The sequence below is a fragment of the Lontra canadensis genome, unplaced genomic scaffold (assembly GCF_010015895.1).
Source record: "Lontra canadensis isolate GAN:19392208 unplaced genomic scaffold, GSC_riverotter_1.0 scaffold280, whole genome shotgun sequence".
Taxonomy (NCBI): domain Eukaryota; kingdom Metazoa; phylum Chordata; class Mammalia; order Carnivora; family Mustelidae; genus Lontra; species Lontra canadensis.
In genome coordinates this window covers 117,080-130,831 of record NW_022631274.1, presented here as the reverse complement: position 1 = coordinate 130,831, position 13,752 = coordinate 117,080, and the positions used below count along the sequence as shown (strand labels likewise).

The following is a 13,752-nucleotide window of genomic DNA, read 5'->3' as shown; positions in this document are numbered from 1 at the left end:
ATGTAATCTGACTTGTACTCACTAGTGTGATTTATTTCTCTCTGACCATAAACATTGCTTCTGCTACTCTAGCCTGAGAGTTCATTAATTTAGTCTAAAAAACCCCATCATATCATTGGCTCCAGGAGCAGATGTTAAAATATCTGGCTCTTTTTCAAATGACTCATTGTCATGTCACGTCCTCTCCATTCTGTATTGGTGTGAATCTTTTTTTTTCCCTCTTAAGTAATCTCTGCACTCAAGCTAAAGCTTGAACTCATGATCCTGAGATCAAGAGTCACATGCTCTACCAACCGAGCAAGCCAGGTGTCCCTGCAGATCTTTTGTTAATCTATATTCAAGTCTTTGCTTCTTCCTGTCAAATTTTAACGATACTGATTTTAGCCTACAGTGACACAGTCTAGATTCTTTGACACTCTTTAATCTGTTACTTGTCCAGTTTTGCCTCATCTGGAAACTTAACAAGTATATGCTTTGAGGTTTTGTTTCGGTTCACGTAATTTTTTAAAACATTCATAGAATCTTTTCACACCACTGGGTGTGGTGCATAAACAATGAAGCTTGGAACACTGAAAAAATAAATAAATAAATAAATAAATGAATGAATAAAAGATTCATAGAATTTTAAAGCTGAAGGGGATGGTAGATTAGACTGACAACAGGCTTTGTTATGTCCTCACAAGGCATTTGAGAGTAGGAAGTGTAATTGGAGTCACTTGGCATGGTAACTTTCGTTAGCTGCAGATCCAGGATGCAAATTCAGGTTATTGGACACCAAAATCTGGACACCTGGCTACTCCTCTGCCATCTCCAGTCTCCTGAGTCCATTTCTTTTCATTGCATCTCGGTTATGTCCCTCACTTTGTCTCCTAACCCCACAGCCTGCCTGAGCCACAACATACACACTTAAACACACACATACACACACATTCGCGGTTGGAAATAGGATTTTTTTCTTTTTTTCCCCTGTATCTTCTCCTTTTTGTTTCAAGTAACAGACATGTAAAAAAATTGTACCAAACCAAAAAAGAGGGCAAAGCATAAAGCTACACTGGTAAAACTGTTTCTCAGTCAATTCCTGCTAATCCCACTTGGTCACACCACTTCCATTTTTGGTAAGTGCTTACACAGTGTGTATTTAATAATCATTTATTTAATTCGACAGATTGATAGGGTTGGCAGTCTGAGGTATTAAAAACTTCCCCTCCATTCTTTAAAAACTGAAACTGTAGCTGCCCATCTTAAGTCTTTTAATCTTGCATTCTCCCTCTGCTGATTTGAAAGCAGCAGCATGCATTTCCTGTTGTTGTCATTGTTTTGGGTTTCTTTTCTTTTCTGAGTACCTTTAAATTTTGAAGATACTATTTTAACCGTAGGTCACTCGAGTGACTCAGTCCGTAGAGTATCCAGCTCAATCTCAGGGATGTGAGTTCAAGCCCCACACTGGGTGTGGAGCCAACTTTTAAAAAGTGTATTACTTAACTGTATATTTTCTTAGCAGTGTTGATAGTTGTTTAGTAATTTGAATGTCCCACCCATGATGATGACTTAGAATGCTTTTCCTATCACTTCTACCAGCAATCCTGTCACTGAGTTTAAAGTTTTCATTTCCACCCCGCCCCTGCCTTTTTTTTTAAGTAGGCTCCTTGCCCAGCCCAGAGCCCATAGGGCTCCAACTCTGAGATCAAGATCTGAGCTGAGATCAGGGGGAGTGTCAGCACTAGATGCTTGAACCATCTGAGCCCCCCTGGGCGCCCCTCTGGTTTTCTTAAGCAGGCAGTAATTCTCTTTTCTTATCAGTAGATAGCAAATCATACCTAAGGGCTTATTTTATCATTTTTTTGTGTCCAGTATCATTTTTGGGGGGTCAGACCTTTTATGGCGCTCTCCCTATTTTTTCTTGCAGAAGGGCCTCCTTTTGTGCTTCTAAGAGCCTCAGGTAGTAAGCCTGTTCATTTTAGGTTTGTTGTTATTTTGCCCTCTCTCTGGGGTGGGTATAAAATCTTGGGTGATAACCGTGTGTTCTTCTACATCCCTTCTGGCCATTTTTGATGCTAATGAGACCTCTGATCTAAATTTGGTTTCTCTTACAGATAACCTGGCTTATCTTCTGGGGATGGGGGTATGGTTAACATGTTCTTATCGCTGGTGTTCTACACTTTTTACTATGATGTGCCTGGGTTTAGGTTTGATTTTACTTATCCTATTAGATATATTAGATAGAAGTCTGTTTTCAGTTCTAGAAAATCCTCAGCAGTTATCTCTTTGAGCACTGTTACTCTACTGTTACCTCCGGCCTCTTGTGCAGTTGCTATTTTATGGATTTTTGAAACCTTTCAGTGCATCCTCCCTGACTCTGAACTATTCTTTTATATATTTTCCAACCCCTTGCTTCTCTGTGCTGCATCCCTGGCTAGTCCTCCCTCCCTACCTTACATTCCAAATTCTTTCTTTAAAACAAAGCAGGGATGCCTGGGTGGCTCAGTTGTTTAAGTGCCTGTCTTTGGCTCAGGTCATGATCCAAAGATTTTGGGATCGAGTCCCTCATGGGGCTCCCTGCTTGTGCTCACTCTCTCTCTGACAAATAAATAAAACCTTTAAAAAATAAAGCAAATCAAAACTTTTTTATTGTGAAATATAAAACACATACAAAAAGATGCATAAAATACCACTTGTACAGCTTGACAAATGGTTATAAAGGGAAGACCCATGTATCCTCTACCCAGGGCAGGACACAGAACACTGCCAACAGCCAGGAAACCTGTGTGCCTCTCCCACTCCCAGCCTCTCACTCTCCCCTAAGGTCACCAGTGCCCTGGCTTTTATTATAGTCACTTCCTTCCTTTTCTTTATAGTTCCAGCACTTAAGAGTACAACCCTCAGGGCGCCTGGGTGGCTCAGTCAGTTAAGGACCCGCCTTCCACTCAGGTCGTGATCTCGGGCCCTGGGATTGAGCCCTGAGTTGGGCTCCCTGCTCAGGGTGGAGTCGCTTTTCCCTCTCCCTCCTCCCACTTAACTTGCCTGTGCATGCTCTCTCTCAAATAAATAAATAAAATCTTTATTAAAAAATACAAAATACATGTAGGGATGCCGGGGTGGCTCAGTTGGTTGAGCGGCTGCCTTTGGCTCAGGTCGTGATCCCGGCCTGCTTCTCCCTCTGCCACTCTCTCTGCCTGTGCTCACTCTCTCTCTCTCTGACAAATAAATAAAATCTTTAAAAAAATACATGTAACTCTCAACACCAGAGTTGAGTTTTCATGTTTTTAATACTTTGTATATTAAAAAGAGAAAAGAGAGAGTGAGAGAGACTGAGTTATACAGTATATATTCTTTCATGGGGCTTCTCTCATTCAACATGACATCTGTGAGATTCTCTGTGGTATTACCTAGAGCTTTGACATCATTCCTTTTCATCACCATATGAAAATGCCACGGTTTAGTGTTTATCCAACTGTTGATGACCTTTTAGTTGTTTTCTCTTTTCGTCTCTGATGAAAAGTGCTGCTGTGAACATTTCTGTATACCTCTGCTGTATCCATCTTGCTGCGGGAATAGAATATGTGTATCTTCCCTTTGGGTAGAGGACTGCAGACTGTTTTTCTCAGTGGAGGCAGCAAGTTAACTATCACCTGCAGTGTATTGGAACGTCATCTCTTCATCTTGTTGCTTCTAGAGTTGACCCCACCTATTATACTCTTAAATTTGACTCAGTAACTTCATTTCCACCATTTTTAACTGGTGTTTGTTCATACCCACCTTATCTAGTTTTATTTCTCTCTTCTTTTGCTTCATAATTTCAGGGCCGTTTTTCAAAAATGGAAATCATGCCTCAATTTATCTCTCTGAATTCTTCCAGCACTGACTTATTTAAAGTCCTTGTCAGATTAAAGTGACTTCTCTTCCAGCTATTAAGGCTTGTCGACTGATTTTGTGATAATAGATTTCTTCATGTGTTTTGGACTTTTTACTTCCCGTCTCATCTTCTATTAAGCCATAGCGTTTGTCAGCAAATAGTTCTCCGTAGGCAAGCAGGAGAGCGCCACCTAGCACCTGGCTTCGAGCACTGAGGCTGATACTATTCCTTGTCTTTCGCAAGCAAGCCACATTGGACCCCTTTCCCTTGGAGGAGCTGGCTCCTGGCCCCCACTCCTGCTTCCTGACGCATACAGAAAACTGAAGCAGAACCTCCTATGCTTGTGGTCTCAACCCCTGCTCAGTTGTGCATTTCTGTTTCTGTATCCCTCGACCGCTGCTCTGCGTTTGAGTCAGCATGTGGTGTTTTAGTGTTCCCTTTTTACATTTTGCCCTGTTATCCTCTGTGTCTAGAACAGAGAGAGGGGATTTTTAAAGTGCAAACTTACCATTTCTGATGTGGACATCACCAAAAGAATTCTTTTTTTTTCCTCCCTCCTCCTTGGCATGTGATTCATCTGGTCCTGATACGTTAACCTCTGTAGGTTCCTATTTTCATTATCAGTAAAAAGGAATTGGGACACATGATCCTTGAGTTGTTCTAAGACTTTAAAACTCCTCTTAAACTGCTTCAATTTGTCCCACTCATTCACTAGAAAATTTTCCTTTTTATTATTTTTTTTCCTTTTTATTCTTTAAAGACTTTTTAAAGTAGTCTCTGCACCCAACATGGGGCTCAAACTCAAAACCCTGAGATCAAGAGTCACACGCTCCACCAACTGAGCCAGCTGGATGCCCCTGCTGGAAAATCTTTCTTAGCGGTGGAAGAGGTTGAAGCAAAATAGAGCAGTTGAGTAGGTCTGCCTTTTCTCTGCCATCTGTTAATAGGATGCCATCTTCCTTAAGCTGTGCTTCTCCCTTCTGTTGTTTAGCTTTTTCTAAATATTATTTCACAAAACAGAAATCCTTTAGGGGCCTTTAATATTTATGAAGTTGAGATTACTTAGGATTTGAGACTTGCATATTCTGTATTATGTCACTGAGATGCAAGTTCCCTGAGGCCACGGTACTTGTCTGTGTGCTTCACCACTGTTGGAGCAGGCTGGCATGGAGTAGGTACTCAATAAATACTGTTTACATGCCAAATCCTAATGCCATTTTTGTCTTTATAAATATGAGTTACAAAGAGGACTTCTGTATAGTCCCCCTTGGTTTCTTACGTCCTTTCTCCCATCTCTTCTTTGATAGGATTGATGATAATAGTGTGTTGAGATTTCCTTTTTAGAGTTTTTCATCTTTTTTTTAAACAAAAGATTTTATGTATTTATTTGAGAGAGAGAACACAAGTGGGGGGTGGGAAGGAGTAGAGGGAGAAGCAGACTCCCCAGTGAGTGGAGAGCCTGACACAGCTCCTGATCCCAGGACCCGGGGATCATGAACTGAGCACCACCCAAGTGCCCTGAGTTTTTCATCCTTCTTAAGCCAGATACTCCATTTTTGGTATAAGCCTATATGTTAGTTACCTGTTGCTTTGTAACAAAGGTAAGTGGCTTAACTCACAAAGCTGCAGTCAAGGTGTTGGCTAAGGCTGTGGTCTCATCCAATGCTCCGTCTCCTTCTAGGCCCTCTCACTCAGATACTGACTGAGTTCAGTTCCTTGTGGTTGTAGCACTGAGGGCTTCAGTTTCTTGGTTGTCAGCCAAAGGCTGCCCTCATCTCCTAGAGGCCACCCGCAGTTCATCTCACATGAAGACCCCAACAGAGGACCCCTGTACTTTTCTCAAAGCTAGCAGGGAAGGGAGAGAGTCCATACAACAGCCGTGGTAATCTTTGTAGCTTAATCATGTATCCTGCATCATGGGTCCCCCATCGCCATTGATGTGCTGTTGATTGGAAGCAAGTTCGAAGTCCCACTGCGCTCAAGGAGAGAGGATCCCCCATGGGCAGGAGGTGGGGACCATGGAGGCCACCTTAATTAAGGATCTGTCTGCCATAGCCTGTAAACGTTGTTCATGGACTTTTGTAATGTAATTTCCTGGAAAGTATACTTTCTGAGCGGTAAATCCTTTTTATCTTAATTTCCTAACTTGTTACTGAAGTATTAATAGTATAGATTACATTTTAAAAATAATGGTCCCCCGGTTTAACTCTAGGTTTCTGTTCTCTCTTCTGTGTAATTAAAAATGCTATGGAGTTAGATTTTGCATTTGTAATCTTAAACACAAATTAAGTACAGTATAAATTATATACACAGATGCATATTACTGTCACATACACAAAGCTATGTTTACTGTGCCTAATGGATGATTTTAAGCAATTTGAGGATAATCTTAATTTTACGTAATTTTTCTCCATACCCACTGATTTTAACCATAACTGCCTTGTATCATACAACTACGCCATATCCTGAGATGTTTCCTTTATGTGGATACTGTTCATGGCAAAGAGCTCTTGAGGAAAAGTATATTTGTCTGCTATGACATTACATCAGATATACTTTATTATCTTTTGTTGTTGTTGTTAGAGAACACGCACAAGTATAAGCAGGGGTTTGGGGGAGGAGCAGAGGGAGAGGGAGAAAGAGTCTTTTTATATTTAAAATCTTTATAAAGATTTTTATTTATTTGTGTGTGAGAGAGAGAAGGTGCACAAATAGGAGGAGCAGGCAGAAGGAGAGAAGCAGGCTCCCCACCGATGGGGGACTCGATCCCAGGACCCCTGAGATCATGACCTGAGCTGAAGGCAGATGCTTAACTGAGTGAGCCACCCAGGTGCCACCTACTTCATTATTTTTAATCTGCTCTTCTGATAGCCTGTTTCTTAGCCTTCCAATTAAGAGGCTATGTATTTAGTTGTTTTTTAAAAGATTTTATTTATTTATTTGAGAGAGAGAGAGAGAGAGCGAGCCCAAGTAGGGTGGGGAAGGGCAAAGGGAGAGGGACAAGCAGATTCCTCACGAGCAGGGAGCCTATGTGTCCCTCACCCCAGGACCCTGAGATCACGACCTGAGCTGAAGGCAGATGCATAACCAACTGAGCCACCCAGGCACCCCTAGTTTTTATTTATTCCTCGTGTCCTATTCATCATTTCATTTAATTTTCTTTACTACACCTTCTCATTTCTGTTATGTCTTTCTTAGAGTACAGCTATTCATTTTCTATGCACCTTTCCCTGGGTCAAGCCTTCGAATGAGAGTTCATTCATGTTTGTAGACAAAACACTGAAGTATTGGGTCTTAATATTTAGGAGGTAGTTGATGGTAACTTATTTGATAGCAAGTAGATGGTCACCGTCTATCATTTTAGGCTTCTGTTCCTGTACCCTTTTTTCCTGCCCTTCTTGAAAGCATTATACCATCTTCCACTTTATTCCCTGCCTCTGAATTCAGAAGACCACATCTTTTGTGAATTCGGAGGTTTCTTTCATTTTTATTAATTGTTTAGAAGGCTAGCTAATACCATGTATTATGTCCAGGTACCAAAATTACATTCTTATTTCAGATGACTGTTCTTAATCTACCTTTTATTTTCTTATATTGAGTTTATTTTTTTGCTTATAGGCAAACATTCCTATCTATATACTCCTGATAACCAAATTCAAAATAATTTTCTTCTGGAGCTTTGAGAGTGGCTTTATGTAATTTTTTTCTTTTGTTTCAATCAAAGTGATGCCCTCTGGCTCATGACCAGTTACTTTTCATGAAAACCTTGATATTCCTTTTGCCAAAACAAATTGCTTCCTCTCCAAAAAAAAAAAAAAAAAGTATCTAAGCATATAGTGTACTGCCTCTTCAGTGGAAATGAGGTTTGTCAGTATTTGGTTTCCCAAAGTATAAAGTTCCACTAGCTGATAACCACAAAACCATTACGCTAGACTTGTAGCCCAGCAGCTGTTTGAAGTTCATTAGTTTACTTACCTGAATAAAAACTAGCATTTAGACTCAAAACCTGTTCATCTGACTCCAAATCGTATGTTTTCTTCCTTATTGCCACAGCCTCGTCCCCCACCTTCCCATCCCTTAGTGATTTTGTTGAATAATGACTTTGTAGTTAGCTTTTTTGCTCACTTTTTTTTTGTTGCTGTTGCTTGATTGAGGAACACTGGGTGTTATACACAAACAGTGAATCATGGAAAACTACATCAAGGACTAGTGATGTAGTGTATGATGAATAACACAATATCATCATCATCATATACTGTTAGAGGAAATGTTTTTGAAAAAAACTTCTAATATGGCCTCTCCTAATAACTCGAGAGATGAGGCGGAAGTGTTTTCTGGGTGATGATCTACTTCATAGTTCGACAGCAGTCCATAGAACAGCAGATTGGATAGGTTCAAGGGTGTGCTGGAGGGCTCACTTCTTTGCCCTCTCTCATGAAAAAACTTCTCTAATGACCTAGGTAAAACTATGTTTGCATTAGTAGACTTCATTTATGATACTTGTCAAGGCACCAAAGTTCACATTTTTAAATGGTATCCATCTTGGAGTGTCATGCATTAAGAAATGCTCAAAAAAATCTTACAGTAGTAACATACATTCTCTCTGGGCTTCCTTTTCTTCTGTAGGGTTCTGTAGCTATAGCTGGTGCTGTTATTCGCTGGCTAAGAGACAATCTTGGAATTATAAAGACCTCAGAGGAAATCGGTGAGTATGTTCTAACAAAACAGAATCTAAAGAATGAAAATTTTTAATATTTTACCTTTGCACTCTGTTAGTACTTGTACTTTGAGCCGTGTGTGACATTAAATGATACAGATTCCCATTATGAGTTGGATTTATACATAAAAGACTATTTTGTGAAGATTTGGAAGACAACAGATTGATATAATTAGTGGTGACTCTTAATAAACTGGCAAGGTAGGGCATAAAAATTACTCACATAATTTGAACAGTGAAGATGGCCAGAGTTTGCAGGTAAAGTAGTCCAGTTAACATTTACCTGGTGAGAAAGAACTTTAAGTCTCAGACTGAGCAGTAAAACCCTGGTGCCTATCGTTTAACTATTAATATGACTATTTTTAGTACGGATAATTATTTTTGAACTCCTCTCCCCACTCTTTCATCTACTTCTTTACATCAGCCTGAAGGTGAAACAGTCAGAAATACACTTCTTACTGGGGCTGCACTGGAGACTACTTCATCTCGTAGTCAGCCACTTTAGAAATAGTGGAAATGAGTCAAAATACCTGAATGAAATGAGTCCAGTTCCTTTATTTCTTGGCCTGGGTTACACTGTAGTGGGAGGTGTTCAATGTGGGGAAGTTTGCTTCTGTTGCTCCTAGCTTACGTCTTTCATTCGGAACATTTTGCTGTACTAGTGAATAAGAAATCAAAAGCCCAATCCTAATTTTTTATGCAGATGTGTTTATTGATTAATAGAATATTTTAGAGTGACTTTTATTTCTCTCTCTCTTTTTTAATACTAGAAAAACTTGCTAAAGAAGTAGGTACCTCTTACGGCTGCTACTTCGTCCCCGCGTTTTCCGGGTTGTATGCACCTTACTGGGAGCCCAGTGCAAGAGGGTAAGAGTTGAATATGAGATGTCCTTTTACAGGTCTTGATTTATTTACTAAATTAGCTAATAGCTAATTGGCCACTAGTTTCCTGTCTATTTCCAAAAGATTTTCAAGTGTTGAGGAAACCTTTTCTGTTTGGAGAGCATTAATTTCAGAACCTTTAAATTGCAAGAAGTTAGAAATCATCTGACAATAAGCCCCTGCCACATCCATGTTAGTGTTGTGATCTTTTTTCTTCAAGGCCTCTGCCAGTCATGTGTCCAGCGGACATCATCCAGATGAATTTTAATTTGGTGTTACATTATTGTCTTATGTTCATTTGGATCCTGGACTTTTTCCTGTGTGGATGCAAGATTGTGGACCAGAAGAACTTTCTAAGCTGCTCAGTGTTTATGTCCAGTTTTTTTTTTAATGTGCATTTTCCCCCTGACCTTGTCTGTCTACCAAGGTCAACCTTTCCATATTCAGGAAATTTCAGATTGATGACTCGTATACTCCACTCTAATCTTAAAAATCTTCGTGTGTATTTTTAGGATCATCTGTGGGCTTACTCAGTTCACCAATAAATGCCATATTGCTTTTGCTGCATTAGAAGCTGTTTGTTTCCAAACCCGGGAGGTAATAAAGGCTTTTTTTCTTGTACTTCGTCCACTTTTATCACTTTCAAATGAATTCTATATTAATGCTGGAAATTTATTACATGCTTCATTATTAAATACCTAATCAAAAATTAAGCCTTCCTAAGGTCTCTTCTAATAAATACAAGTTTCTCCCCTTTTTCATAGCTGTCATGACCTTCTGAGTTCCTGTCATCTGCCAGGGGCTGAGTGTTTTACAGTTGGGGGAATATTGAGTAGTAAATGTTAGGTAAAGGAAATAGTAGCACAAACATAGGCATCAAGGCAAGAAACCAGGGTGCAAAGTTGGGGTTTTGGGCATGGCTGGCTCTTTGGGTGAGGGCGGAGGTGTAGTGAGGAAGAAAGGTGGTATAATATATGAAGGAAGGCTTGGAAGACCAGAATAAGACATCTAAATTTGAGGGGCGCCTGGGTGGCTCAGTTGCTTAAGTGGCTGCCTTTGGCTCAGGTTGTGATCCCAGGGTCCCAGTATCGAGCTGTGTGTTGGGTTCCCTGCTCAGTGGAGAGCCTGCTTCTTCCTCTCCCTTTGCCCACCGCTCTATTTGTATTCTCTCTTTCTCTCTGTGTCAAATAAATAAATACGTTTATTAAAACTTTTTTAAAAAAATCTAAATTTGATTCTATAGGCTTTGGGAAGCTCTTCAGGGTTTTTGGGTAGAAGACTGCCATTTTCAGAGATGTCACCATGGAGCAGTAGTTTAATTACATTTATTGCATTGTTTTATTTAAGATTTTGGATGCCATGAACCGAGACTGTGGAATTCCACTCAGTCATTTGCAGGTAGATGGAGGAATGACCAACAACAAAATTCTTATGCAGCTGCAGGCAGACATTCTGTATATTCCAGTAGGTTAGTAAGCCTTCATTCCTTTACATTCTGAGGGTAATGTTTCTTTCAGAAGAAGTGGTATTTTTAGGCATATGTAACTGCAAAGATGTTGATATTGCCGTCTTCCCTCAGTGAAGCCTTCAATGCCCGAAACAACTGCCCTGGGAGCGGCCATGGCGGCGGGGGCCGCAGAAGGAGTTGGCGTTTGGAGTCTCGAACCCGAGGATCTGTCAGCGGTCACAATGGAGCGGTTTGAACCACAGATCAATGCTGAAGGTATGTTTAAAAAATGAAAACTTAGGGGGGCCCGGCTGGCTCAGTCAGTAGAGAAACACGCACCTCTTGATCTTGCGGTCATTGGTTTGAGTTCCATGTTGGGTGGAGAGATGACTTAAAAATAAAATTTCTTTTAAAATTTTAATGTAATGGTATACCATGGAAAGGAGAGAGAGTTTGCCTTTCTGTTTATAGATGAGTTCAGAAACTAAGTAAAATAGCAAATGCTACTGTCTTAGATTGGTTACTAAGAATATTGGGGTACACTGCGTATGAATAGTTTCTTCTTATTAAAAAAACTTCCAAAATCACTTTCTTTGCCATTCACTTCTGTTTACAGTCATTTCATGCAGAAGGATAACACTGCTTCTAGCTTGCTAACACAGCCTTTTTTAAACTAAGAAGGGAGATAGATGAGCCACGGAGCTGAACGTCTTTGGTGCCTGCCAGGGTTTTTTTTGTTTGTTTGTTTGTTTTTGTTTTTGAGGAGCCCTTGGTTTTTTATATTTTCTTCAATTCTTATTTTTTAAAATTATCTTTATTAACATATAATGTATTATTTGTTTCAGGAGTACAGATCTGTGGTTCATCAGTCTTAGACAATTCACAGCACTCATCATAGTACATACCCTCCCCAGTGTCCAACCCCCAGCCACCCCATTCCCCCCTCCACTGCCCCAGAAACCTTCACTTTGTTTTGTGAGATTAAGAGTCTCTTATGGTTTGTCTCCCTCCGGATCCCATCTTGTTTCATTTTTCCCCTCCCTTCCCCTATGATTCTCTGTCTTATTTCTCAACTTCCTCATATCAGAGAGATCATATGTTAATTGTCTTTCTCTGATTGACTTATTTTGCTCAGCATGATACCTCTAGTTCCATCCACGTCACTGCAAATGGCAAGATTTCATGGAGTTTTTTGACGGCTGCATAGTATTCCATTGTAGATATATACCACATCTTTTTTTTTTTTTTTAATACCACATCTTCTTTATCCATTCATCTGTTGATGGACATCTAGGTTCTTTCCATAGTTTGGCTATTGTAGACATTGCTGCTATAAACATTCGGGTGCACATGCCCCTTTGGATCACTACGTTTGTATCTTTAGGGTAAATACCAGTAGTGCAATTGCTGGGTCATAGGGTAGCTCTATTTTCAACTTTTTGAGGAACCTTCATGCTGTTTTCCAGAGTGGCTGCACCAGCTTGCATTCCCCCAACAGTGTAGGAGGGCTCCCCTAGATACCACCTCACACCAGTCAGAATGGCTAAAATTAACAAATCAGGAAATGACAGATGTTGAGGAGGCTGCCAGCTAGTTTTAACACATGATTAGCCGGGCCTAAGTGGCAACAGTGTGAATAAATGAGCCTCAAATACCCGATTCACTGCCCTAACCAGCTAAGCTAAGCCACAGGCTCTGACCAACACCTTATTAAAATACGGTGGTGCATTTTTTCCCCCAGTGGTGCATTTCTTAAACGGAAATAAATATGAATGCAAAAATAAGGCTTTATATATATTGAATTTGATTTTATAACTTTTTAAAAACCGGTGTATAAAACTGCATCAAAGTAGATTTTGCACTACTGGGAAATAAGCTTTCAAATGCATTTCTCTTTAATTTTCTGGAAGACTAAGCCAGCACTGCCTAATTTTAGTCCTTCCCACATGCAAGAAAGTAGATTGTAACACTAGTAATTTTACAGTCAGAGAGTATACCATGTAACTTGATGTAGAAATGTATTTCAAAATCTGATACTCTATCTGTAAGTAATTTTTACTTTTTAATATTGGATTAAATGGGGCTCCAAAAATTCTCTACCACTGGAAAAAAATGAATTTTTTAAAATAAACAACGTTTAGAGTGAGTATATGGTCTCGTGATGCTAATGCCATTCTTAAAGCAAGGAAGTTTTGTGCGGAAGTGTTTCCTGATTTCTGAGGACAGCCTTCTTTGCCTTTTTTTAAGGCCTTAGCCCAGAGTTGGTCAGTCATGTCATCTGTCCTTCCCTTCAACAGCCCCACTCCTCTCCGCATAACACCCACATACACACAAACACACACGTGTGAGATGGGTACCTAGGTGTAAATAATTCATTCTCTAGCAAACTTCTTTTAGAGCCCCGTACAGGCCAGAAATTGACCTGATGTGGGAATATAGAGATGCCCTTCAGGAGACTCATGTATGTTGGGAGAGGCAGATAAGGCCATGACAGTTCACTGTGGTGGCTCATAGCCTCAGATGTGTGGGAAGTGCTGTGGGAAGACCGAGGAGGGACATTAGTGGGGCCCTGGAAAGCTTTCTGAAGTGAGTGATGCTGGAGCAGTGTTGCCCAGGTGTCACAGGCGTCAGGTGCTGTGGAAAGACCAGGAAGCCTGACAGGGATACCTTCCTCCATGCCTCACTGTTACTAGGAGGAGTACATGTGGATGGACACACCAGTGGTGCCTGTTTTTATTTAGTCCTCTTACTGTGGATTTCCATGGTAAAAAAAAAAAAAATAATCCTGTCTCACAGGAATGCAGTTTGAATCTTGTGAGAAATCAATACTTGTTAAGTCCTTTGACTAGACCA

General features: G+C 40.2%; 1 protein-coding gene across 3 annotated transcripts in view; it reads left to right on the top strand.

Moving 5' to 3' along the window:
- LOC116862623 (glycerol kinase-like) overlaps positions 1–13,752 on the top strand; it is a 72,264-nt gene that overhangs the window by 51,107 nt on the left and 7,405 nt on the right. For all 3 annotated transcript variants that reach the window (XM_032849977.1, XM_032849978.1, XM_032849979.1), the window contains 5 exons: positions 8,480–8,558; positions 9,341–9,437; positions 9,965–10,049; positions 10,800–10,920; positions 11,032–11,175. In XM_032849977.1, coding sequence (XP_032705868.1) covers positions 8,480–8,558; positions 9,341–9,437; positions 9,965–10,049; positions 10,800–10,920; positions 11,032–11,175 — 526 coding nt within the window. The remainder of the gene's footprint in view (positions 1–8,479; positions 8,559–9,340; positions 9,438–9,964; positions 10,050–10,799; positions 10,921–11,031; positions 11,176–13,752) is intronic.